This window comes from Ovis canadensis, chromosome 25 (assembly GCF_042477335.2).
Source record: "Ovis canadensis isolate MfBH-ARS-UI-01 breed Bighorn chromosome 25, ARS-UI_OviCan_v2, whole genome shotgun sequence".
Taxonomy (NCBI): domain Eukaryota; kingdom Metazoa; phylum Chordata; class Mammalia; order Artiodactyla; family Bovidae; genus Ovis; species Ovis canadensis.
Window position 1 is genome coordinate 19,183,791 of NC_091269.1, and position 26,624 is coordinate 19,210,414.

Consider the following 26,624-nt stretch of genomic DNA (forward strand, 5'->3'; position numbering starts at 1 on the left):
GGCTTTGGGCGGAAGGAGCGAGGCCCTCACGTGGTAGCTCCGGAGTCGCTCCCGTTGTTGCTGTCCGTCCCCGCGAGGTCCGGGACTGACCGCCGGGAGAGCTCCCGACTCGGGGACTGACCTCCGACCAGTCCGCTGCGCCTCACGGCGGGGCCTGCGTGAGTTCCTCACCTGGGGTTGCCGGCAGGTGAGTCCCCTCCCGGCCGGCCTTCCGCCCCGATCGCGGCTCCTACCAGGTGACCACGTCCCTCCAGGTGAGCTCCCCACCAAGGCCCGGTCCTCCCCGCTGGTCGCTCCTCCGGCGGCCTCTCGCCTGCCTCCTGGCTGTTAGCTTCCTTGAGCTCCTCAGGGTTCCGGCGTGTGAACGCGCGAGACGGACGCGGCTTTGCTGTCCTCGCGGGTTTGTGGTCCTCAACCCGACTTCCCACGCGCGTTCGCAGAGATCGTTGAGGTCACCGGGAGCCCAAGGTTGGCAGGTCTAGGAGAGTTGTCTGGGGCGTCTTTGTAGCCAGTTCTTCAGACGCTTTTTAAGTACTTGGTAGCTGTCGTGATGGTCATTGAATTTCACAGTTAAGTTAGTAACTGTTGGATGTATATTGGATGTTTTGACACACGGCAGACTGACATCTTTTGACTGTTCTGGTCTCTGTAACAGAGGAATAGTATCGTTCCTTATTCCCTTGTAAAAATGCCTATAGAGAATTAATTCTGAAGGTAGGTGTGGAGAATTTCGGACCCCTTAGATTAAAGAAATCCAGTGATCCAGCTCTCAGTAGATCAAACTCTTTTCGTTTGAGAGTATTTAAAATAGAATCTTGAGGCCGCGATTTTGCCTCCATATTTCACTGGTCCTATTTGGTTGCTGTTTGCAGTGCTGTGGTCCGTCCTTCAGTCGTGTCCGACTCTTTGTGACCCTGTGGACTGTGGCCCACCAGCTTCCTCTGTCCACGGGGTTCTCCAGGCAAGAATACTGAAGTGTGTTGCCATGCCCTTCTCCAGGGGATCTTCTGGACCCGGGGATGGACTTGCATCTCTGTGTCTCCTACATTGCAGGGATATTCTTTACCCACTGAGCCACCTGGGATCTCTAGTTCAGTATTAAGTACCATGAAAAACTTTCTCCTTTGAGGAGCTGACTTGTTTAATAGAATGAGAATGATTTAATCTGATGTTTTCCATTTTTACTATGACTTTTAGGAAACTCAAAGCTACATTTATCTCAGTTTTATAGGATTATAAGTGGTTGGTATGTTTGTATTGGTGCTTTAGTCATAATTTTTTTTGTATTGTATTTTTCCAACATTAATTGTTTAACTGTATTCTGTAGAGTCTTTAGAAGCAGTGTATTTTCGTAAATTAATGAAGTTACTGTTGCAGCTGAAATAAGTCTTTCTGTTGGGACTGGGTTTATACTTTATTTCTTTTGAACTTGGAGAAATATTACCATTTCCAAATACTGCTTATCTTTTTAAACTGTTTAGTGGAGTGGATCCTAATACATACTCTACAGTATGTATGTATTAGGACATTTTTGCTGTAACAACCCTTTCAATCTAAAGCCATGTGTGAAAATAAAGTAATTTGAGTGTTCTCAAGTAATTTGAACACTTTGGGTTTTGTTTCAGTGAATTCCTGCACACTGACCTCTGAGGATGTCATGTTTGATCACAGCAGGAATACTTTTACACGTGTGGGTAATCCATCTTCTGTCTGCTTTCATGTGAAAAGCATGAAAGCTTTCTTCTAGAAAACTCATGGACTCAAGCATCCTATATATTGACTTCTGCCCAATGGTGTTTTAATTCACTGAAGAATATTTTTTAAAGGAGTATAAGTTATGTAGACAATAAGGTACATAATGTTCATTTTTGGTGCCTATTAAGTTTGACCTTTATATAACGTATTTTTTTCCCATTGCTTTAAATTGTAGGTAAAGTGCCGAAATGGCAGCTGTTTATTCTGGCATTTCTGTGAAACTTAAAAGCAAGACAACGTCCTGGGAAGATAAACTAAAACTAGCTCACTTTGCTTGGATTTCTCACCAGTGTCTTCTTCCAAATAAAGAGCAAGTAAGTTTAATGCAAAAGTTACGGTTTTACGACCTAAACTAATGGTCACTTATTAAATTGCATATTGATGTTTAGTTAAAATTTTAAAAGATTAGAGAAAAGGTTGGAGAAGGAAGCATGGTTAGAAAGTTAAAAGTAGTTTCAGTGAGAAAAAGTTAATAGATATTTCACTAACAAACTTTTTCTGTTATAAAACCTCAGCATTTCTTTTATGTTTGGAAATATCTCTTATATTCCAAATTATGTGGGTGTGTGCTAAGTTACTTCAACCCTGTTCAACTCTTTGTGACCCTATGTGCCGTAGCCTGCCAGGCTCCTCTGTCCATGGGTTTCTCCGTGTAAGAATACTGGAGTAGGTTGCCATGCCCTTCTCCAGGGGATCTTCCCAACCGAAGGACTGAACCCGCGTCTCTTATATCACCTGCATTGGCAGGCAGGTTCTTTACCACTGGTGCCACTTGGGAAGCCCTAAGTATGGGCATCAGTGAACACATTTGGACTTGGGTTACCTGGTGGCTCAGACGGTAAAGTGTCTGTCTACAATGTGGGAGACCAGGGTTCAATCCCTGGTTTAGGAAGATCCCCTGGAGAAGGAAATGGCAATCCACTCCAGTACTATTGCCTGGAAAATCCCATGGACAGAGGAGCCTGGTAGGGTACAGTCCACGGGGTTGCAAAGAGTCGGACACGACTGAGCGACTTCACTTTCACTTACAGGAATTAGGTTCTGAGTCTGTTGGCAGTTTCAGTTATTTGTAAATCCTAAGTGATGCTCCATAAACAATTCTTATTGGTGCTTTTTGAACATCTTTGGAACTTGATGAATCAAAGGTTGGGAAGTAGAGAAGCTTTAGCATTTGTAATAACCCAAAGGGAATTAGATTATAAAGTGATAGATTAGAAACAGATTAGGAAGCAAGAAAGACATCGTTCTTTGTTAACATTTCTCAAACTTATCTGACTAAGAAAAACTGTTAATGTAATGGAGACACCAAGGTGATGAACTCATTAAAATGGGTTAACATACAGTCATTTGGTGCCTCAGCAGTAAAGAATTCACCTGTCAATGCAGGAGACACAGGTTCGATCCCTGGGTTGGGAAGATCCCCTGAAGAAGGAAATGGCAACCCACTCCAGTATTCTTGCCTGGGAAATCCCATGGACAGAGGAGCCTGGTGGGCTACAGTACGTGGGGTTGCAAAAGACATCAGACTCAACTTAGTGACGAAACAACAACAATAAAGCAGTTCATAATTGTCAAAGATGGATTACCGCTGTTGAAATGATGAGATCCACTTTGTACAGCACCAGCAGAACTAGTAGTTTCTGAATCTGGCTGTACGTAAGAACCGTTTTGGCTGCCTAAGTGTCACCTGACAGCTGTGGCAGGCAGTTTGATCAAGGTTTCCACTATCCTTCTCGGGAGAGTTTTTTTCTTTTAGCATTTGCACTATTCATGCTGTTATGGACATTTCTGGTGTCTTGAGCTGGGGCCTCACCACCTTTCCTTGTGTTTATGAATAAGGAATCATGTCGCAATAATGAAAACTATCCATGTTCAGCCCTCCTCCTGATACAGCATTTGTGAATCATTCATGGAAGACTCTGTCTTCTAAACGCAATAAGTAGGTTTAGAGATGAAGCTGCAGGTAACTCAGGAAGCCGGGACACAAACTCTGGTCTCCTGACTCTGCATCTTTGCTTTTGTGTGTCATTCTTTTTTGAGGCCATCCTGAGCAATTGTTGTTGTGCTTTTAACTTTTATAATTTAGAAGTGATTAGTTAGAAGAAACCATTTCACTTGAAACTTTTTATTGGCCCCAGGTGATGGCCAAATTAGTTTTTTTCTTTTTTGTTTAATTTATTTATTTGTCTGTGCTGGGTCTTAGTTGGGGCACACAATATCTTTGTTGCGGTATTCAGGATCTTTTAGTTGTGACATGTGGGATCCTGTTCCCTGATGAGGGATCGAACCCATGCCCCCTGCATTGGGAGCATGGAGTCTTAGCCACTGGACCACCAGGGAAGTCTCCAAAGTTAGTTTTTTTTTAATTGTTTAATAAACATATTTTAAGGTATCAAAACACAATATTACCAAAGATAAGTTGTAAAGAAAGTTCTTCCCCCGGCAGTTGTATTTGGTTATTCATGGGATGTCCCTATAAATGTCCAGTGTTTTTCTTGATAAAGAAATTCATTTATTTTTAAGTATATTTTTTTCCAAATTCAGGTATTGCTTGATTGGGCAAGGCAGTCGTTGGTTGGATTTTATAAGAAAAAACTTGAACTGAAGGAAGACATTGTTGAAAGGCTTTGGATCTATGTAGATAACATTCTACATAGCAGAAAACTGCAGAACCTCCTCAAGAATGGAAAGACAGTTAACCTTCAGATTTCCCTCATCAAGGTAATTAACAGTTTCCTGTGTTATCCTGTATATGTTACATGTATCTCTGTTGATTTCCTGTTAATGCCAGAGGCTTAATTGTCTTATGGTTAATTATATCAAGATGCAGAAAATATCAAGGTAGGAGGGGAGATGGCTTCCCAGGTAGTGCTAGTGGTAAAGAACCCACCTGCCAGTGCAGGAGATGCATGAGGCGCAGGTTCGATCCTTGTGTCTAGAAGATCTCCTGGAGTAGGAAATGGCAACATGCTCCAGTATTCTTGCTGGAAAATTTCATGGATGGAGGAGCCTGATGAGGTACAGTCTGTGGGGTTGCAAAGAGTTGGAAACGACTGAGCACACACACAGCGCAACAGCAGGGGAGAAGAAATAAATAGTACATTTACAGTTATAATAATAATTGATGTTTATTGAATGTATATCAAATTCGCTATACCAGGTGTCCCTAACCCCTGAGAGTTAGGAACTGGGCTGCACAGCAGGAGGGGAGCGGTGGGCAGGCCTCATCTGCCGTGGCTTTCATTACTGACTGAACTAAGCACTTTATATTATTTAATATTGAATAAAAGATTAGAACGTTTTCATAAGCTGGTTAATTACCTTTTTAATTAGAAAAGGTATCCAGCAGATGATGCTACTTTATGACTTTTTTCCCCCACCTTTTTGTTGAACTAGAGGGAGATCAAAGGTCAAAATCCAGATGAGATTTTCCTCAAAGGTTTTTGACTCAGTGGGCCGGAGAAAAGCAGTAGAGGCTGGGAACAGAGGAATTAAATGGTTGATAGCCTGATGGCTCACAAGCTTTAGTGGTTCTTGAAATTATGCTCTGAATTATGTCACTTTTTAAACTAATAGGTCAGTGGTCACCAAACTGGACTATTCTGAATGGTCCTTAGGGGATATGAGAAGAAAATATTTCATCTTTATATGATTTTTAAAAGGTCACCTTAATTTTTATGTATGCCTTATAATTGTATAAAATACTCGTACTTTGGTGCATGTGTGTAATTTATAACCTTATCAGGTATAAAAGTAGAAAAAGTTGTATAATCAGAAATATTTGAAGATTACCATAGTAGAGTGCTGGCATTTAAGTACAAAATATTTTTGGTTCAGCTTTTCCGGAGCCAGCAGTTATATGGATGGAGATAAACACACCTGTGTCATTGGGCTACTCATAACTTGGTACCTGGGATAAATTTGATTCTCAGATGCTGTGAGGCTGGAAGCAAGTTGCATAGCCCATAAGTGAATTTTGGAATCTGCCTGGCCCTTGTGATTTCTGTTTTTTGTGACTTTCAGAATTTTGAAAGCTGTAGACTGGGTTTGCTATAAGTAGTAACTGGCAATGTTTGTTTTCTTCTTTTAAGAATGCCTTTTGCTTTGGCTTTTTTAGATACAAACAGTATTACTGATTATAGAAATGTGTTTTGGACCACAGGATCATAACCGAAGTCACTGTCCCATCTACCTGTAGCATCTAAGTTGAATTATAGGTTTAGGTTCTAAGAAAACATGAAATCTTTGGACTTTAAGCCTTATAAAACTCTGCTGTTTAGAAAAGGACAGCAGATAATATAAAGGCATGGAGCCCTTTTCTTAATTTATATTGGTAGGAGATGGATGTGTGTAGGAATTAAGACAGGTCCTCTGGCTTCTTTTGATGTGCTAAGGAAAAGTCAAGTCCATTTAGATGTGCTAATCTGGGCATTTTTTTCTCATTAAGATCAGGGCAAGGAGCGAGTTTGCTCATTGTGTTGTGTTTTTTGAGTGTCTGCGGGTTTAGTGTCAGTGACGAGTTTCCTTTCTTTCTCAATACTCAGATCATCAATGAGAGGATAGCCGAGTTCTCTCTTTTGGGATCCCAGAGGAACATCTGTGTTGTGCTGAGCTGCTGCCAGGGTATCCTCTCGACACCTGCCCTTGCTGTCATCTACACGGCCAGGCAGGAGCTGATAGTTGACCTGCTGAGCCAGCTCTGCTGGTTGGCCGGTCGGCAGCCAGGAGCCGTAACACCCCAGTTGTTTGAAGTCATTCACCTGAGCCTCAGCCACTACCTCTCACTTCAGCAGCAGCAGGTCAACCCGAGACGCGCCTTTGGGGAGTTGACTGGGCACCTGCTCCAGCCCTGCCTGGTCTTGAGACACTTTCTCTCGGGGGGCACATGGACTCAGGCTGGCCAGGGCCAGCTGCGGCCAGCGCTAGGCCGGGACATTAGGAATCAGATTGAGGCTGTGCTTCGAGGTGGAGCTTTTCAGCCTGAGTTGCTCCCTTCATACAGAGAGGAGCTCTTGGACCAGCAGCAAGGCGACTCAAAGATAGGGGCCATGAAGAATCTTCTAGCTCCCCTGGGCACTATAATTGCCAGGCTGGTGGATGCTGGCTACTGTGACCCGCCCCTTCAGGCTTCAGTGGTGGCCAACTCTGTGGCCTTGCTGTACAAACTCTTTGTTGAGTCTTACCTCAAGGAGGGGAACCAGCTGCTTTGCTTCAAGGTGCTCCCTCAACTTTTTGGCTGCTTAAGAATCTCCCACCTGGAGGAGCAGAGGCAAGCCCTGTCTGTGTCCGATTGGACCGCAGAACTCCTTGTTGTGGAACAGCTTCTAAACTCAGTGGCCAGTAACACCATCTACAACATCGCTGCGGACCGAATCCGGCATGGTGAGGCTCAGTTCCACTTTTACCGTCGTCTGGCTGAGTTGCTGCTAAACCATCCACAGGCCCTCGTGCCAGCCTGGTTCCGCTGCCTCAAGGTTTTGCTCTCCCTGAATCATTTGATCCTGGAGCCAGACCTGGATGACCTGTTGGCTTCAGCATGGATTGACGCAGAAGTCACAGAGTTGCGGACCCAGAAAGCCCAGGAGGCACTGATCCACACACTCTTCCAGACATACGCCAGGCTCCGGCAGGTACCCCGGCTGTTCGAGGAGGTGCTAGGGGTGCTCTGTCGCCCCGCAGCTGAGGCGCTGAGACTGCCACTGCTGGCTGCTGGTCCTGCTGCGGTGCTCCAAGAGTGCCTCCCGGAGCTGCCCCTGAGCCAGGTCCTGGACATGTGGGCCCAGGTGCAGGAGCAGTTCCAGTCTCTGGTGTTGCCTGGCTTGCAGGGTGACGAGGACATGGCCCTGAAGTCCCTGTCGCTGAGCTCGCTGCTGTGCTGTGTCATGGTCCACGCGCGGAGCTTGGATGCTGGCTCACCCCTGCCTGTGGTCAGGCGCATGCGGAAGGCCATGGACGGAATGCTGCAGGGCCTCGTGAAGCCCCTGCTGGCCCTCCTTTGCAAGCCCTGGTCCTCACCGCCTGAGCTCTGGCAGCAGAAGGTTGGCGACTCTGCGCTTCTGCTTGCCCACTCCTGGGCCCAGGTGGACGCCGCGCTGCGCTTGAACTGCAGCCCATACCGCTCTGAGCCCGGGGCCTTGGCGGGCGCTACCCCAGAGCCCTCAGGCCCCCTTGCGCTGCTCCCGGGCGTGGAGGCCGAGCGTTGGGAGGAGATAGAGGAGTTCACGCTTCAGTCCGACTCCCTTGGTCGGTACTGCCTGGAGCAGCTCCACCTGCAGAGAATGAAGAACACCTTACTGCAAGCCACTTTCCAGTCTGAAGAAGCCCTCTGTGCTCTGAGGCGTGATGCCGCCTACATCCTGGGCTCTGGGAGAGCGAGTGTGACCCGGGGGACGTCAGCTTCCTGGGATGGCCAGGTCGGGACAGTGAGTGCGCTCACCTACCCCATTGCCCACTGGCACTTGGTCATGTCCAATCTCATGATTTTAACATCATATCTTGGTCCAGATGACCTACAGTACCTGGCCAGCATCCTGCTGAGAACTTTACCAGTGAGCAAAGCCCAGGAAGGCTTAGCGGAGGAGGAACCAGATATCACACTCGGAAAGATCTCGCAGGCTGTCCTCCACAGCCCTCTCTTCCCTGAAATGCAGTCCCTCCACTCTGCGTTCTTCCTGGGCTTGACCGCGTGCTGTGGCAGCATCCTGTGTGCCGCTGCCCAGAGGGAGCCAGCTCTTCTCCGCCAGCAGCTGCCCTGGCTCTTTGAAGAGGATTACATGGTCATGGCTCACTGGGAAAGCAGATTTGCCAAAGTTGGATTTGAAGGTGTAGAGCCAAGAGAAGAAATTGCCCAAAACGTACTCTCGTTGGTCAGGGGTGACTCCCCCATTCAGCTGGAGGGGGAGCAGTTGGAGAGCATCCTGCAGCTTTTGGGGATTCTTTCTGCTCTACAGCTGGACAGCCTCCCGGCACCCTATCATGTGCATTGTTTTCTTCTGTTACTGTCTGTGGCCGTCGCCACGCCGGGCAGCTCTTGCTCCTCCTCCCTGAGCCTCAGGTGTTTGAGGACGTGCTACCAGCTTCTCGGTTGCCTGCAGAGAGGAAAGAGTGCCCAGGCTGTGCTCAGGGTCATGTATGTTAGCGATATCTTTGAGATCACACTGACCTCCTTGTTCAGAGCCAGCAGGAGGCTTCTTGTGAGTGTGGATGACCCCTCTTGGCTGGAATTCCTCCAGGTGGTGGGAACGTTCTTAGAACAGCTCCTGCAGATGCTTATCCAGAGAAAGCTCAGTCTGGGGCTCAATTTTGGGAAAATCCTTGCCTTCCTCTCAGGGCACCAACTGCACAATGAAGTGACTTCAGGCAAACAGTCAGAAAATCAGATTCCTGTGGGCCAGCAGCTCATGCTGGTGTCCTTAACCAAGGTGTGCCAAGTGCTGGGGCCTTTAGTCAAGGAGCAGAAGCAGCAGGACGAGGCCCCAGAGGTGCTGCCCAAGCTGTTGAAGGAGGTAGTGCTGCAGGCGGGGGCCCTGCTCCAGCGCTGCATGGCCCCCAGGGCCCAGGGCCGCCTCCTGCCCGCTGTCATCTCGTCCTTGGGCTCGCTCTTGGAGGCCGATGTGGCCCTGCGCTCCAGGCACGATTGGACAGATGTTTCGAAAGGGACAGACGAAGCGCTGTCCGCCTACACCACTCTCTACCAGACCACCTATGCTCAGATCCTGTTGGAGTTGCCAGCCCTAGCGGGAGATCCCCGATCTTTCCAGGCAGCCGTGCAGTTTTTAACTCTGTTCTTTTTGGTCCCAGAGCTACATCCTCAGGAGGATTCTGTGTGTACCTCCGTGTTTCATGCTGTGAGGAAAGTCCTTGCAGGTGAGGCGCTTTCTCTTGAGCTGCTTCTGTACTGGATAGCTTTTGGCGGAAGGTCACTGAGCGGCAGCCAGGTGACTTTCTGCCCGCCCCCTTTTGTGAACCAGGGGTGCATTTCAGAGGGTGCTACACCAGGAGCTGGTAGAAGCCCTCCCTGGTGTTCATGTCTAGCGTCTCCCTTCTTTGGGCATGTGAGCAGTTACTCACAATTGTTTTCCTGCTTTTTACACAAATAGCAGGCTTCTAGATATATTGTTTCATGCTTTAGTTCTTCACTTATTTTGGAGGTCATTCTAGTTTATAGTTTTGAATCACTCTTCTATGATTGAGTCTTTCCATCCTGGCCCCAGAAGTCAACGTAGACAGCTTCATCCCTCTTTGTAGGCTCTCCAGTATCAGATCTTCAGCATCACCGGTGGACTTAAGAAAGAGTAAACCTGCCCACCTCTTAAAGTTGCAGGCGACTTAACTTATGGGGAGCCTCGTGAAACTCTGTGAGGGCGGACATCGTCCCCCGGGCCTCAGTGGTCCTGGCCATTTTGGGGCCCTGCGACCTGATTGGACAGTGGCGCAGCCCATGATGTCATCGCAGTGTTTTAGCTGGGTGTCACCCTTGCAGGGTAGCTAATCAGGGCCAAAAGCCTAGCCAGCATCTTGATGCAGAATTCACTCCCTGCTGTCCCCAGGTCAGAGGTTAGCAGACCAGAGTCCATCCCTAACTTGATCTCATCAAGGTAGCACTGTTCCCAGTTGCTGTGGGCCTGTTTTCTTATTTGCTTGTTACTGAAGTGGAGGCTAGTTAAGATCCTCTGAGGTGGGGCGGGGGGCCCGCCAGCCTAGCCCAGCCCTCACAGTGCACACTGACCTCTGTTCCCTGGTGGGGAGGCTGCGGTGGCGAGCGGGGGCTGTGGTATTCTCGCACCCACAGATGTTCTTGGGCTTTGTAGGAAGAGAGGCCTCCTGGGCCACGGCCAGGGCAGAGGGCTGCTGCCTCCCCTCCTGGTCTGTTCTGGGTGTGGACTGACTTGGGGGCCTTGGGTACGTGTTCTGTGTTCTGTTTCACTCTGTCAGCGACTCTCACGGAATGGTGTCACCTTCTTCATGGGTTAAATTCAGTCTTCCGTTAACTCATTTAACACGTTCTGATAGAGCATTTAAGACCAGTGTCCTAAGAAATGGCCGCTGGTGGTCTAAAGCGCTGGCCCCCTTCCCCTTTGTTAAATATGAATGGAGTGTCCTCCTTTATCCCTGAGACCCCCATAATTGGAGGCAGCCTCAGAGTCCTAGTTATGTGTCCCTGGACTTGTTGTACCTTTTACCCCAGACAGAGCTGGGTTGGGGGGTGAGGCCTCATACCCTACTGCACCCCCAGATCGTTGGCCTGAGTGTTGCCAGTGTTGCCATGGGGGCAGGCCTCACGCACCTGAGCTGCTAGATTCGCCTCTAGAAGGGACCAGGGTGGTGAGAGGTCTGGAGGAAAGGCCAAGGGGGGTGGCCTGGGGCTTTGGGCTGGGAGAGGAAGGGTTAAGGTGACCACCTTGGTCCTTCAGGGTAAGTCAAGTAGGTCTCAGCTCAGAAAAATGAGAATTTGTAAGAAATGCTGTCTGACAGGAGAATTGACTACCTCGATTCAGTTATAAAAAACCATCACTTAAAAATGCTTCCTATATGTGTGGAACTGTGTCCTCCTCTGGAGATGAATAAGGTATTGGTTTTGACCTAATTTAGTAAACAGACATTCACACAAATTACCAGAGTCACAGGGTGAGGAAAGGCTTTGAAGCAACCAGCACAGTGGACTCTGGCAGTGAAGGCCTCCTGCGGGAGATGGGTGAGGGGAGGGCAGTGAGGTCATGGTGCTGACGTTCAGCCATCCAGTGTTTGACCAACTCTAGGAGTTGGTGCTGTCCCACCCATTTCACAGATGAGAGAGTTGAGGCTCAGGGAGGTCACGCCTCCAGAATCCTGCAGCTGTGGGACACTTGGACCTGGATGTTGTCTCTCAGAGCCTTGGGCCGGTCCACCCGCCCTCAGTGCTTCCTGTAGGAAACACAGATTGGGGCGCAGGAGGGACTTGCTCAGGGTGGGCTCATCTGCTGGCTGGAACAGTTATGCTGGGGTTGGATCGTAAAGGGCCCTGAGCCTGCTGACTGTGGGCTCTCTGATGAACCTGCGGACCCTGGGTGTACTTCGTAAGACTGTCCTGCATTAAGTAGGGGAACCGGGGTAACTGCAGCAGACAGGCTTCATGAGCCTGGGCTTCTTTCCATCCCTTCAACATCCCCATCTATGTAAAAGTACCACCCCACCCCTGAGCCCCTACTGAGTTCATAAAAGAATATAAGAAAAGTAGAAAAGAGTATGAAGCGATCGCCAGTCACCTGTCTCCCACGGTCTAGAGGTGAGCCCTGCTGGACGTCGCCGCCGTCGTCCTCTTGGACTCTTTACACTGGGTGCACAGGTGCTGTGGGCAGGGCGCAAGGGCCGGGTGTGAGAGGGCGGTGCCAGGCTGTGAGTGTGCTCCGCTTTTTCACTTGCACTGTGGCTCTGCCCATGTCTCCGAAATGCTGGCCTTTACTGACCGCACACCATTTCATCTCACTGAGATGGTTTACTTAACCTGCCCCTTGTCTGCCATATCTTAGCAGTCTCGTTTCCTTCACAGATCCTGCGATTCCGGTTCAGGTAGTTGAGGAGATTGAGCCTCACTTGGGAGCTTTGTTCACCCGAATGTTAGAGTCTGGGACGACAGAAGACTTCCACATGTGGCTGCAGTGTATCCTCCAGGGACTGGACGTCAGTAACCTGTGGAGAGCAGATCTGCAGGTGGGTTGCCCCTTTGGCTTTAGTGGGAAGAGTTGGAAATGCCCGTGTCAGTGCTGAAGTGACACAAATGTGCAATATCAATCCAACAGCGACTGTAGGCACCGTGGGAGTTTGGGACGGAGCTGTGGACTCAGGGGAGCCCAGGTCCTCAATGCACAGAGGCTGTATTTTCCAAAGGGGGGCTCTTTCAAATTACAACTGTGTTCTTACCATATTGAATACTATTGGGCTTCCCAGGTGGTGCTAGTGGTGAAGAACCTGCCTGCCAGTGCAGAAGACGATGTAAGAGGTGTGGGTTCGATCCCTGGGTCGAGAAAATCCCCTGGAGAAGGAAATGGCAACCCACTCCAATATTCTTGCCTGGAGAATCCCATGGACAGAGGAGCCTGCAAGCTACAGTTCGTAGGGTTGCGTTAAGTCAGACGCGACTAAAGAGACTTAGCATGCATAGCACGCACACACTCATAATCAGTCAGTTAGTTCAGTCGCTCAGTCGTGTCCGACTCTTTGCGACCCCATGAATCTCAGCACGCCAGGCCTCCCTGTCCATCACCATCTCCCAGAGTTCACTCAGACTCACGTCCATCGAGTCCGTGATGCCATCCAGCCACCTCATCCTCGGTCGTCCCCTTCTCCTGCCCCCAATCCCTCCCAGCATCAGAGTCTTTTCCAATGAGTCAACTCTTCGCATGAGGTGGCCAAAGTGTCGGAGCTTCAGCTTTAGCATCATTACTTCCAAAGAAATCCCAGGGTTGATCTCCTTCAGAATGGACTGGTTGGATCTCCTTGCAGTCCATGGGACTCTCAAGAGTCTTCTCCAACACCTCAGTTCAAAAGCATCAATTCTTCGGCACTCAGCCTTCTTCACAGTCCAACTCTCACATCCATACATGACCACAGGAAAAACCACAGCCTTGACTAGACGGACCTTAGTCGTCAAAGTAATGTCTCTGCTTTTGAATATGCTGTCTAGGTTGGTCATAACTTTTCTTGCAAGGAGTAACCGTCTACAGACACATAAAAAGTTAAGTGCTACTCTCCATTGTTTGAGATCACTCACATCATACTTTTGAAAATGTTACTTGGTTTGGTCACATAGCCCAGCTCCCACTTGAGAATCTCTCAGGGTAGCAAGCTGCCCTTGGGCCCTCTGCCCCCAGCCTACTCGGTCATTGCTAACAAAGCCCTGACTTCACACTAGGTCAGTGTGTCCAGGAAGCCTCTGTGCAGAGCCAAAGTGCTCGAGTTCGGCCCCCTGACCAGCCTGAGCACCAGACCGGCTGGAGGCTGTTGCTTGCACAGAAGGAGGAAAGCTAGGGGCTCGCTGGGTCCCAGGCTCTCTCTGTTTCATGAGGGTTTTCTTGACTTTTGGTTAGAATTGGCACCCAGAGGTGGATTTTGATGTGAGTGGGAGGAGAGCTGGTTGGGGGCAGATTGGGGGCGACAGAGGGAGCTTGCTGCTTCTCCATGTGAGCCCTCCCTCCACCCCACCAACAGCATGTGCTTGCCTCCCTGGGAGTTTTTACTGTGTGTCTGCAGCTCCGAAGGCCTAGCTTTGAGAAGGCCTCTGGGCTTTCCTTCAGCCAACCAGCGAATACAACCCATGACCTTCCATTTACACCTGTCAGGGACTGCCCTGGCAGTTCAGTGGTTAAGACCCCGTGCTTCCACTATAGGGAGCTCAGATTTGATACCTGGTCGAGAAACAGATCTTGCATGCAGTATTTATTTATTAAAAAGAAAGAAAGATACCATCAGCTAGTCAGAGGAACATTGTGGAGGAGGTGAGACTGAGCTGAGTTCAGAGATAAAGAAGATTTGAATGGAAATGGGGGTGTTGCTAGGGAGACGGAGGTGGAATGGGTGTGAGTAGGGAGATGGATGGCAGGGGCTGGGGCAGTGAGCAGACCCTTGATGGGGAGACACAACCTCCAGGGAGGTGGAGAGGGGAGTGGATCTCAGCAGAGAGAGTGGGGGTGTCTGGTCAGAGGGAGCAAGGGCAAAGCGCAGAAGCTAGGATTTCATGGTGGGGGAGGCTACAACATTAGGAGAGAATTAAGGGGCCGCCATAAGGCTCGAGTTCACGGTGTGAGATGCCCACATGGGTCTAGTCACTTTCCTTCCTTTCTCATGGTTTAATATCATCACCTGTCACCATGGCACTTGGTCTAATTGTTACACTTTGTCCGTGTTTCCTTCTGGCCCTGCTTTTTATCCCTAGGCACAGATGGATCTCATGGGTAAGGGATGGTGGCCTCCTCTTTTGACACCACCTTGATGAACTGGGCCTCTGATTAACATCTCTGCAGCGTCTTCTGTTTCACTGTCCCGGCATGTTTACATGTTTGGTTTGGTGAGGTGCTACAGAGGAGGCTCTTCCTTTGCCACAGTTCTGCCCACCTAGTTCATGTATTTCCTCAAGTGGTGTAAAGGGTGTCACCCTCAGGACTTGACAGAGCCGAGTCTCATTCCCACCCCAGTGTGGGACTCTTAACGGGCTCTGCTTTGTTACAGCAGCGTGACTGGCCTGCTTCCTGAGATGGGCCTCCTTCCGGAGCCAGCTCCTTCCACTGCTAGTGTTTTCCCTTGTCCCCTAGGCTGTGTTGTCGGCTGCGACGTTAGTTAAGTTACTCCTGAACTGTCCGTGCAGTGAAGAGAAGGCTAGTTTATTCTGGCGCGCGTGCCCGCAGATGGTCACGGCTCTGATGGTGAGTACCTCTGGGTTGTGCGTACCCCTGTCCCTGCCTTTCAGTCGCTTCTGCTTCTGTCACACTCGGGTTTTATTATGCAGAGCGTGTTTCTGGGGCCGTGTCCTGAGCTGTAAGCACTGTGCTTACAGCTTGCGCTTACGTCATTATCAGCTCTGAGTCTAACTTGTGCTACATGAGCAATCCCCTGGATGAGCACATTCTCAGGGCATAGGGTCTAAGCCTTCTCTCTGATCTTCTGTTTTCACTGGGAATCTGCATTAGTGGGCAAAGCCCATTTGTACTTAGGTATGGGTAGGGGGAGCATCAGGAAGAAGAGGGTGGGGGTGTGGATGGCGATCAGGGTGGGACCTGGTCAGTGCTGGAGTCTGGACTTTCTTACCTCTGTCACTTCGGGTTTGGGGCTATTTCCCTGGAGATTTGCCTTCATTTTCTGTCCCTTGTTCCTTGCCCTGTAGCTGCAGACTCAAGAGGCTTGTCAGGAGCAGCCCTTGGCCCTGGCTCTAGTGGGGCCTGTCTTGGACGTCCTGGCTGCACTGCTGCGGCAGGGGGAAGGGACCATCAGAAACCCTCACCACGTCAGCCTGGCCTTCAGCATCCTGCTGACCGTACCCTTGGACCACCTGAAGCCCCTTGAGTATGGGCGTATCTTCTCGAGGGCACACAACGTGCTTTTTTCAATCCTGCAGTGTCACCCGAAGGTGAGGAGGGCAGGGTGCATGTGGGCAGGGAAATGCAACTTTCAGGAGAACAGCAGCAGGAGGAGGGTAAGGATTTGCAAGGCAAACTTTTTGCTTCCAGTGGTTTCTAGGGCCCAGGTGGTTTCTCATGCACGGGAGGGTGTGACCTTCACATCAGGCTGTGTTGAATCTGACACTTAAAACATATCTGTGTAGTATGTGTTTCTGGAAGCCCATTAGGAGTTATTCTGTTTTTGCAGTTTTTGTTTAGTCACTAAGGTGTGTCTGACTCTTTGTGACCCCTTGGACTGTGGCCCACCAGACTTCTCTCTGTCCATGGGATTTCCCAGACAAGAATACTGGAGTCGATTGCCATTTCCTTCTCCAGGGGATCTTCCCAACACAGGGACTGAACCTGCATCTTCTGCATTGCAAGCAGATTCGTTACTGCTGAGACACAGGGATCATATATTTAAATGTCACTCACTGGCTTAGATCTCATCTTGGGTTTATAATTCAGTTGATTATAGTGAGTGAGGTATCCTGAGTTCTGGTTTTATAGTATGCCACTTTTTAAATAAAATGAGACTAGGAACAGATGCTTCATAGAAAAGATTTCAGTTCAGCTAACATTTACTGAACATGTGCTGCGTGTCTTGTTTCACGCCTACAGCAACTCTGTAGTCAGTGACAATCCCATTTCATTGGCAGAGAAACTGATGCTCAGAGCTGCTGAATGATTTGATCACTGTCACCGCGCTGAGTCTGAATTTTAGCTAGAAGACTGGAATTCTTTGACCAGTGTTCATTTTGCTATGCCACTGCCCTACGTGATACATGGGAACTTCTAAAAGGACAGATACACATATACATAGGCACATTCAAATATGTTTTAATGTTTTAATGCGCTAAGTTTGGAGACCTGCCAATAGTGTACTTTTTGAAAAATTGATTTTCTGGTAAACTAAGCACTCCATCCAGTGTCCTCCCCACTTAACAATCGCCTTTGGCGCTGCCCATCTGGTAAGCATCTTTGTTTGTTAGATCACTGCTGATTCTTAGATTACTGTGTGACTGTAGAATATCCATGCAATAAAGTGAAAGTGAAGTTGCTCAGTCGTGTCCAACTCTTTGCAACCCCATGGACTGTAGCCTACCAGGTTCCTCCATCCATGGGATTTTCCAGGCAAGAGTACTAGAGTGGGTTGCCATTTCCTTCTCCAGGAGATCTTCCCAACCCAGGGATTGAACCCGGGTCTCCCACGTTGTAGGCAGACGCTTTACCATCTGAGCCACCAGGGAAGAGGTCAGTACCAATCAGTTATAAACTGAACTGCAGATCTTGCAAAAGCTGTGGGATTTCAAGCAGTTTTTGAAAGTAACATTGGAAAGCTGTCTGCATCTCCTGCAAAACCAATGATGAATAACCATTGAGCAGAATTAGACCGTTTAATAGTAGGAGAGAGCTGGCAAGGATAAGAACATGGCATTGCAATAAAGAAGGGCGTGACCTGTGACAGCTTGTGGGCACATTGCAAGGAGCAGGGCCCATGCGTTGGGTCATGTGTGCAGTAGGTGATACAAAAGAGTTGATAGAAACCCCAGGCTAGAATCTGCTCAGGTGAATCTGAAGGGAACAGCAGGAAGTGAGCCCAGCCAGGGTACCCAGCAGTACAGCAGCTGGTGCCATTCTGAGCTTTTGATATGTTTTACCTTATTTAACCCTCATGACAACCTGTTGTTATCCTCAGTTTGCAAATGAGGAAATAGGCGTGGAAAGACTCAGTGCTCTGTCTAGGACTGCATGTTAAGCAGGGTGTGAGCTCAGATGGTCTGACCTTGGATCTGTGTGCTTTTCATCACTGTGATGTCAGGATGAAGCGAGGGCCTCAGGAAACATGGTGACACACTGAGAGATTTGGCAAGATGACCTTTTTCTGAACATGTTGCGGAAGTTGATGATTTGACATAAAGAATGGTATATTATGCTCTCCAGACCTTGCTTGAATAAACTGTACCAAAGAAAAGAGTCCTAGCGCTTGATCCACTCCTTGCTCACCCTGAGCCTTAGAGCAGTGCTGCCGAATAGAGCTTCTCCGGGGCTGGGGGTGTTTGAACCTGCATCCCCCACGGGAACTGTCGGACATGTCTTGACCATGTGAAATGTGGGCTAAAAATGTGAAATGTGGGCTAAAAATGTGGAATGTGGGCTAAAAATGTGGACTGTGGGCTAGAAATGTGGAATGTGGGCTAGAAATGTGGAATGTGGGCTAAAAATGTGGACTGTGGGCTAAAAATGTGGACTGTGGGCTAAAAATGTGGACTGTGGGCTAAAAATGCGGAATGTGGGCTAAAAATGTGGACTGTGGGCTAAAAATGTGGACTGTGGGCTAAAAATGTGAAATGTGGGCTAAAAATGTGGACTGTGGGCTGAAAATGTGGAATGTGGGCTGAAAATGTGGAATGTGGGCTGAAAATGTGGAATGTGGGCTGAAAATGTGGACTGTGGGCTAAAAATGTGGAATGTGGGCTAAAAATGTGGAATGTGGGCTAAAAATGTGAAATGTGGGCTAAAAATTGTATGACTAGGAACTGAATTTTAACTTAGTTTAAATTTCAGTAGCCCTGTGTGGCTTCTGCCTGCTTTATTTGACAGTGTCTTGCTTTGATTATGATCTCAGGATCAGTTCAGTTCAGTTCGGTTGCTCAGTCGTGTCCGACTCTTTGTGACCCCATGGACTGCAGCACGCCAGGCTTCCCTGTCCATCACCAACTCCCAGAGCTTGCTTAAACTTATGTCCATTGAGTCAGTGATGCCATCCAACCATCTCATCCTCTGTTGTCCCCTTCTCCTCCTGCCTTCAATCTTTCCCAGCATCAGGGTCTTTCCCAGTGAGTCAGTTCTTCACATCAGGTGGCCAAAGATTTGGAGTTTCAGCTTCAGATCAGTCCTTCCAATGAATATTCAGGACTGATTTCCTTTAGGATAGACTGGTTTGATCTTGCAGTCCAAGGGACTCTCAAGAGTCTTCTAAACACCACGGTTTAAAAGTATCAGTTCTTCAGCACTCAGCTCTCTTTATAATCCAACTCTCATACATGACTACTGGAAAAACCATAACTTTGACTAGATGGACCTTTTTTGGCAAAGTAATGTCTCTGCTTTTTAATATGCTGTTTAGTTTGGTCATAGCTTTTCTTCCAAGGAGCAAGTGTCTTTTAATTTCATGGCTGCAGTCACCATCTACAGTGATTTGGGAGCCCCCCAAAATAAAGTCTGTCACTGTTTCCATTGTTTCCCCATCTACTTGCCATGAAGTAATGGGACCAGATGCCATGATCTTCGTTTTCTGAATGTTGAGCTGTAAGCCAACTTTTTCACTCTCCTCTTTCACTTTCATCAAGAGCCTCTTTAGTTCTTCGCTTTCTGCCATAAGAGTGGTGTCACCTGCGTATCTGAGGTTATTGATATTTCTTCTGGCAATCTTGACATCTCAGGATGGTTGAGTATGAAAGAATCCTGTTTATAACTTAAGATATCATTTTTCAAGATAAAGTCCCAGCCAGACCTTTTCATTGCTAAAAAATGAGAAATTTTGTTTCTCATTTTGAATGGGTTTGCTTCATGTAATCTTTTTCTCTAGTGCCCGTTATACTTGAATACATTGGCTACTGTACTTTTTGTTATTTGTTTCTACCCATATCCAGAATGCACCAGAAACAACTTAGAGTAAAAGACAGATTCAGCAAATTCTAAACCAGGATGGCTTCATTAGATTCCTAAAGTTATGCAGTGTGGGAGCCCTACTCCAACCATGAAAACAGGATGTAAAGCAGTTAAATAAGTAGAGTGAGCATTTCCCTAGCAAGTCCTGGCTAGGAGGAGTTGCTGCAACTGTTTTGAGTATCCTGATGGGTAAAGTTAAGAAGGAAATAAATAACAACTTCCTTTAAAGTAGAACTTGAAATAAACAGTTGCCTACATATTTTTATATTATTTTGTCTCTTATTTCAGGTAATGCTGAAAACCATCCCTTCTTTCCTGAACTGTTTTCATAGATTGGTGTGTTCAATTATACATGAAGGACGGCAGAAAGATAAAGGTAATTCAGAGAAACGGTATTATGCACAATTTCAAATGTGTTTATTTTACAGGTGTCTCTGGCCACACGTGTTACCAAAGGTAAAAAACCACCCAACTTAAACAACCCAGTGAAGTTTAAATAAGATACATATTCAGATCATTAAAGGAATACTCAGAACAGTTTTTTAAATGTCACATTAAAAAAAAAGTCACAGTTTTTACTGTATCTGCAGCAGTGAATGCATTTGACACCCCCTAACTGAAATAGTTCTTTTCTGAAGATTCTTTTCTGTGGATTCAAGAACTGTTTCTGGAGCTCATAGGTCAGTGGGGAGATTAAAGGGGAGCAGACAGTAGCCGAGCCAGTTCATCACTCATCTAATAAAAGGGTGGAGTCTCTGCAGTTCACCATTCCCACTGTATCTCTTCAAGGTCATGTTTGTTTAACAGTGAAGCAAACTGCCATATGGCAATCGTGTAAATTATGTGTACAGCTGGTTTTCCAGCCTTGAAGTTGGTTGATTCTTGCTAAACTTCTAATTTATAGGAGATTCTCATTATTTAGAAATTTGCATATAAAGTGAGACTCTCTGTACTGTGCCGTTTCAAATTTGTGAACGTACCGTGTGCTGTGCCTGGCACAAGGGTGGATGTGCTGGGTGCTCAGGACTACAAAGGAGGGCCTGAGAGCTCAGCTTGGAGGGCATCAGGGGGGAAACCCCAAGACAATAGTTCTGGGCTAGAAATATATGGGTGGTACTCACCCAAGTATATGGTGGCAATAATCCCCACTTGTGAATCAGGTTAATGGGTTTAGACTTGGAGATTTAAGCTACTTAACCAATTACCTTTTGCAGAAAGAGAAAAAGTAGAGTTATTACTGTAATTCCCAAATTATTCTGCCTAATTTTGGGGTCAGCTAGTAGCACAATTAGGTATTTTGCATTCTCATGTGACTTTGTGAGTCTGTCTGGCAACAGGATTTGGAAACAGGTTCCTGCCCCTGTGCTGGCTGTGGGCGTGACTCCAGCTCTTTGCTCAGGCCCCTGAGATCAGTTCTGAACTCAACAGCCAGAGCCTGGTTCTGGCTGTGCCATCCACTGTGGCAGAAGACCTGGTCCTGGCCTGGCAGTCAGGGTGGATTGGGTGTGTGCAGCTTGTGGTCATCAGCATACCCTCAAGTTTGACCTTGGGCTCTGGGTTCTGCCTCGTCATTGCTGGTGGGGCCCAGTCACCTCCTGTCAGGCCAGACTGGGCTCTCTGATGTGTTCATGGCTTAATTGCAGAGCATCTTAGCTGGTTATACTCTTTAATGACATTTGGACTGAGATAACAGGTGCCAGGAATTCCTGTGTGAACCGCATGTGTCTTCAGAGTTTCTAGAGAGAAGATGTGGTATAGATTAGAAGCTAAAGAGGCTCACTCATAAGTATTACTTATTAAAATGTTCAGTGGAGTGATGTTAACAGTTTATGTACTTTCATAAAATAGCATTCACCTAGAAAAATTGCTTATATGTAAGATATTTGTATATGTATTCAATGTTTAAAAAAAGGCATTGTGCATTCCAAAAATTAAGCTCATTGTTGCATAATATATGTGTAAGAAACTGCATCCATTTGAAGTATATACTTCAGTGAGTTTTGACGGATAAATGCATGCAGGAAAGCACCACGACGTTAAAACAGCATTTGTTTCATTCCCAGAAGAGCCCTCTTGGGGTCCAGCCCCAAGCCCTGGCAGCAGCCAATGTGCTTTTTGTCATTATAGGCTTGTTTGCATTTTCTAGAATTTAATAAAAAGTGTATTACTATGCTGAGGGAAAACCAGGGAGGTTGCTCTGCTGTGCCAGAGTATCTGGCCCACCCTGCTGTGACAGACGAGGGGGCATGTGTACCCTGGGTTGTGGTACATTTCAGACTGTTAGAATTCTGAGGAGGAGTTTGTTAAGGCCTGGGTGATCCTGGCACTCTAGGGGAAGAGCTAGGAGTCTGAAATAAATCTGGGAAACTGGGTAGATCTAGTAATGTTAGTTGAGTCATATATATATATATCTCCAACTAGGAAAGAAAAATCCTAGATGACTTTTGAAACTTAATGAGGCAAAGACACATCTTATCTTTAGAACCATTTGATATCAAAAGCCTTTTTTTTAAGTTGGTTTTTCTTTTTTTTCCCACATTTAAGTTTTCTTTTAGATATCCGTGTCCTTTTTAAATACAATAGCAATCCTAGATTCATCCTAAAATCTTGGTTATTCTAGTTCATCTCTTAAAAAAACAATCATGGACTCTTGAGTATTGTAAGTGTTCTTTTCTTTGCAATATAGATAAATATTTGGATGCAATGTCTCCCCCTAATTCTGTCTTCAAATTGAGCCAATTAAAGAGTCTAGGGGGAAAAAAAAAAAACCAGACGGTTTGAATAATCGGGGCTATGTTGAAAGTATACAATTAGAAGAGTTAAAATGCGTGGTTTCTGAATTAATCAGTTTGGAAACACTTTGCTTCCACAGGAAGTGCAGAGGACCTGCCGGCGGTGCTGGCGTGTGCCCGCCTCGTGGAAAGGATGTACAGCCACCTGGCAGCACGGGCCGAGGAGTTCCGGGTGTTTGCCCCCTTCCTGGTGGCCCAGTATGTGGTGGAGGCACAGAAGGTAGGCCGAGCCGCCTGCCTCCCCAGGCGCTTCTGTTCACAGCCTCGATCACAGGCCTTCTGGCAGTATGACCCGTGGGGCCTGGTGGGCCTCCCTGGCGGCAGCTGCCCTGCGGGTGCAGCCACCCTGCAGGGTCACTGAGGGCCGCACAAGGACGCAGAGGCTGGCGGCGCCAGGCTGGCGGGCTTCTGCTGCCACCGTTAGGCCTTTCCTTGCTCCAGCGTGAGCCCTAGGCCTGTTTTGCTTGGTCTCTTGGGTCATGAGGGAGATGAAGTATTACCCAAGTCTTAGAGCGGGAGACAGAAAGAGGGCCTAGGGTCCCTCCCAGCAGGGGGCTCAAGGGCTCGTTGTGCATGTGGCTCAGCTGCTCTCACTCAAGCAGGTGACCTGGGAAAGATCCTGGTAGACTTCTTCAGTTGGATTAAAGGCTGTAGTCCCAGTTCGTCTGACTTCAGGCTTCTGGATAATTCATTCATTCTTCAACAGTGATCTCACTTTGGTGTGTCAATGTGCTATTTTTTATTTCCACAAGACCCCCTGTGACCTGTGTAGTAAGTTCATTATAAGACTTCATGTCTTCTTTGTTTAAATGGAAAGTCAGAGGCGTAAAGTACAGTATGTTCAGGTGTATATCTCTCTACTTGTGTAGTATATCTTGCTCTCGATAGAATATCCTGTTGTGAATCTTGTAAGAATGGTGATGAGTCGCTGGTAAAGTGTTACATTAGAGGAGTCAGCGTTTCCTCTAAGGAGGGTCATCGGAATGGGATTCCTCAGAAAGCCTGGCGTGGTCCTGGCTTCCATCCTGACCCTGTTTCAGGGCGTTTCCACAGCCCCGACCCTGCTCCCTCAGTAAGTGGAGACGCCCATCATGTGGGCAGGTGGGTGGGCGGGTGGGAGGCAGGTGTATGGGAGCCAGAGCCACATGCAGGAGCCCCTTCAAGTCGTCCTTTGAATGAGATGTGGGCTTGGACTTTGGTTTCCTTGCAATTATTTAGCATTTTTATAGACTCTTGATATTTCCCAAGCAGTCATTACTGTGTGAGCTTTTGTTGGAACACGAGCTGAGGAACTGAATGAGACGCCACAGTATCTCTTACCTAAGGACAAGAGGGGAGTCTGTAATTTGAAGCGTGAAGTCACTGATTATTATCCTGAGATTTACTGTATGAAAAGTCTTTCGCGTCCCAGCCTCTTTATACATGTCTAATTTATGCTTATTGGTTATTTTTTTATTTTTAATCTTGAAGACCAAAAGCTTTGGGAATTATCTCAGGGAGTTGTGTCCCAGAATCCATTGGCAGGACAGTCTATGTTTTACCTTTTATTTGTTTTTAAAATTGGTAATGAAGAAAGTATTCCGTGTGCGTTAGCAGCTTCTCCTGAGAGAACTGTAAATGTTTGGAGACCAGGAAGACATGTTGTTTTAATTACAAGCTGGATGGCAAGCGTAGCTTGCCTTCCCCTCAAGTGTGTTAGCTCGCCTTCCCCTCGCTTTTTGGAGGCAGGTGCCATGGGTGAAGGTGCGTCAGTGATTGGGGCTGGTGACGATGAGACAGCCTCGGTCAGGGAGAGGCAGCCACTGCTGCAGACTGTTCCTTCCATGCAGTGTTGTGTTAACCCTGGGCATGTGTCAGGGAAATTATGGTCACTTTTATCTTCTCTTTTACCCGTAGATCAGATTTACAGTTTTCCCTCTTTATTGATAGCTTTGGGTAAATAATTTGCACTACTCACCTGGCCTGCTGCTGCTGCTAAGTTGCTTCAGTCGTGTCCGACTCTGTGCGACCCCATAGACGGCAGCCCACCAGGCTCTGCCGTCCCTGGGATTCTCCAGGCAAGAACATTGGAGTGGGTTGCCATTTCCTTCTCCAATGCATGAAAGGAAAAGTGAAAGTGAAGTCGCTCAGTCGTGTCCGACTCCTAGCGACCCCATGGACCACAGCCTACTAGGCTCCTCCGCCCATTTTCCAGGCAAGAGTACTGGAGTGGGTTGCCATTGCCTTCTCCTACTCACCTGGCCTAGGGTCCTTTTAAAAGTTACCTAGAAGTGTTTTCATTCATTGGCCAATGTTGTAGAAACTGGCTCCCCCTTCTTGTTTTCTCAATGAGTTGTCTAAGGTAAAGGTGTGCAGTGCTTGTGTTATCCTGATCCTACTGGCTTCTTGTTCCCCCACCCCACCCCACCCCACCCCACGCTCTGGGCTTTGCCTTCACCAGGAGATGCCAGGTAAAAGGACTGCGACATCTGAACTCCAGCACTTAGTTCAGATATCTGTTCTGCCCCGGCGGAAATCACTCTGCCTCTTGTTGCGTTTGGAAGGGGGATTGTTCAGTGAGTGACGATTCAGTGAATGAGTGAGCAGGTTCTCACCCCAGCTAGTGAGGTGAAAGACTTCGGTTTTTAGTTTCTCTGTTTCATTTTTTCTTTCCTGCCCTAATACCTTAGTATGGAATCGCAGACCAGTCCTTCCTCCTGCTGTCCTTGAATGTTCTTATCATCTATAAAATAGCAGAATTTAATTAAGGTGATTATCTGTCAAATGCTTTTTGAGCTATCATGTGGAACTAACCATAACTCTGAAGAATAGCATCATTAGCGGCAAAAACAAATGCCTCCCAGAGGTTACCTTGGTGAGTCATGCTTCTTCTAGTTAATGAACTGTATACTCGCTAGAAGCTGCATGTTTGCAGAGAGGCATGAGCTGCTAGGTCATCAGGACACTAATAAGGAACCGGCCGCCCCCCGGGTTGTCGTCTCGAACCTTCCTCTGCTTCTGGTTGCTGCTGCTGTGGTGTACAGACTCTGTGCAGCCCAGGTCCAGCTGCAGCCTGCGAGGCCCTGGCATGGTGAGCAGTGCCTGCTGTCTTGGCCTTTTTGTCCAGATACCAATCTGAATCTCTGATCTGAAAGTTTGTGCCAGTAGCAGATGTGGTCACACCAGAGCTGGACTGCCCACTTCTGCTGTAGCCCAGATTTTGGTTAACCCAGATTCTTTGCAAGGATTGCCTCCTTGGACACAGGGACCGATTAAATTATTCTGGACATTTAGGGATTTAGGGCCCATTGTGTTATTGTTGAAAGAACTAAAAACCTATTAAATGGTAATTAGAAATCACATCTGACGTTGGGCCCTGTGACAAGATCTGTCAGGGATCTGCTTGGAGAATGCTGCCCACCTGCCCTGCTCTGGAGGAAGTGGTGACTTTGCTACCCTTATCCCACAGGTAGGATAGCTTCCAGTAAGATTGGCCACATGGAAGAATGTGACCAATAAGGTGACTCTTACTATACGGTTTTTAAATCTAAAGCTTCCAGTTTTTAAATACCCCTGGTAAGCACAGAAGCATCATTTACTGAAGAGCAAAGCTACCTCTGTGATTTCATGATGTTTTACTGCAAGTTTTTGTTGGCTTGAGTTGACCTGTATTTCTTCCAGATATAAACTTTTGAGATATGAATATTCAATTAAGTTACGTGCAAAATGACATTTTAAAAGGAGCATCTTTTCTCAAATTGGCGGCCAAAGTCGGACTCCGTCATCAGGCATTCTAGGGCCTGGCATCTGCCTGTTTGCTCTCACAGACAAGTGTATTCCCTCATCCCAGGTCACTTTGTATCCAGCAGTGAAAGTCCTCCTGCAAGAGGGTATCTACCTCATCCTGGACCTGTGCATCGAGTCCGACATCCGGTTCCTGCGGGCCTCACTGCAGCTGGGGGTGAGCAACGTCTTCAAGGAGCTGCACAGCGACTATGTGAAGCACCACAAGGCCAAGCGCGAGGGAGAGAAAAGATACGCTGTCTGAGCTGCCCCAGGCCGCGCCCCTGGGCCTGGGCCTGGGCGAGCTGGAGGATGTCGGGCTTCAGACGCTTGAATTCACAGCACTGAAATGCGTGCAAAATCCTTTGGGGTTTATATAATATGTATTGCCTTTTACACTGATTTTTTCACACCAGATATTTTCTAACGTATTTTTTTTTAATGCAGTAAACGTTACAATAGCATCCTGAAAATAGATCCTGGTGAGTTGAATAAAAATTGCCAGATCTCC

General features: G+C 47.5%; 1 protein-coding gene across 1 annotated transcript; it reads left to right on the plus strand.

Moving 5' to 3' along the window:
• Positions 1-26,624, plus strand: URB2 (URB2 ribosome biogenesis homolog). The gene is made up of 10 exons (XM_069572576.1): positions 1-254; positions 1,931-2,069; positions 4,300-4,476; positions 6,300-9,621; positions 12,284-12,444; positions 15,042-15,152; positions 15,611-15,853; positions 19,848-19,935; positions 22,432-22,571; positions 26,181-26,624. The coding sequence occupies exons 2-10, from the start codon at positions 1,944-1,946 to the stop codon at positions 26,376-26,378; spliced, it is 4,566 nt and encodes a 1,521-aa protein (XP_069428677.1). The 5' UTR covers positions 1-254; positions 1,931-1,943; the 3' UTR covers positions 26,379-26,624.

Bases quoted from the DNA above. Each gene is read 5' to 3' on its own strand.
- URB2 (XM_069572576.1), top strand. From the start codon at position 1,944: ATGGCAGCTGTTTATTCTGGCATTTCTGTGAAACTTAAAAGCAAGACA. The intron at 2,070-4,299 runs GTAAGTTTAATG...TTCCAAATTCAG, and splicing joins TTCTTCCAAATAAAGAGCAA to GTATTGCTTGATTGGGCAAG. The intron at 15,153-15,610 runs GTGAGTACCTCT...CTTGCCCTGTAG, and splicing joins AGATGGTCACGGCTCTGATG to CTGCAGACTCAAGAGGCTTG.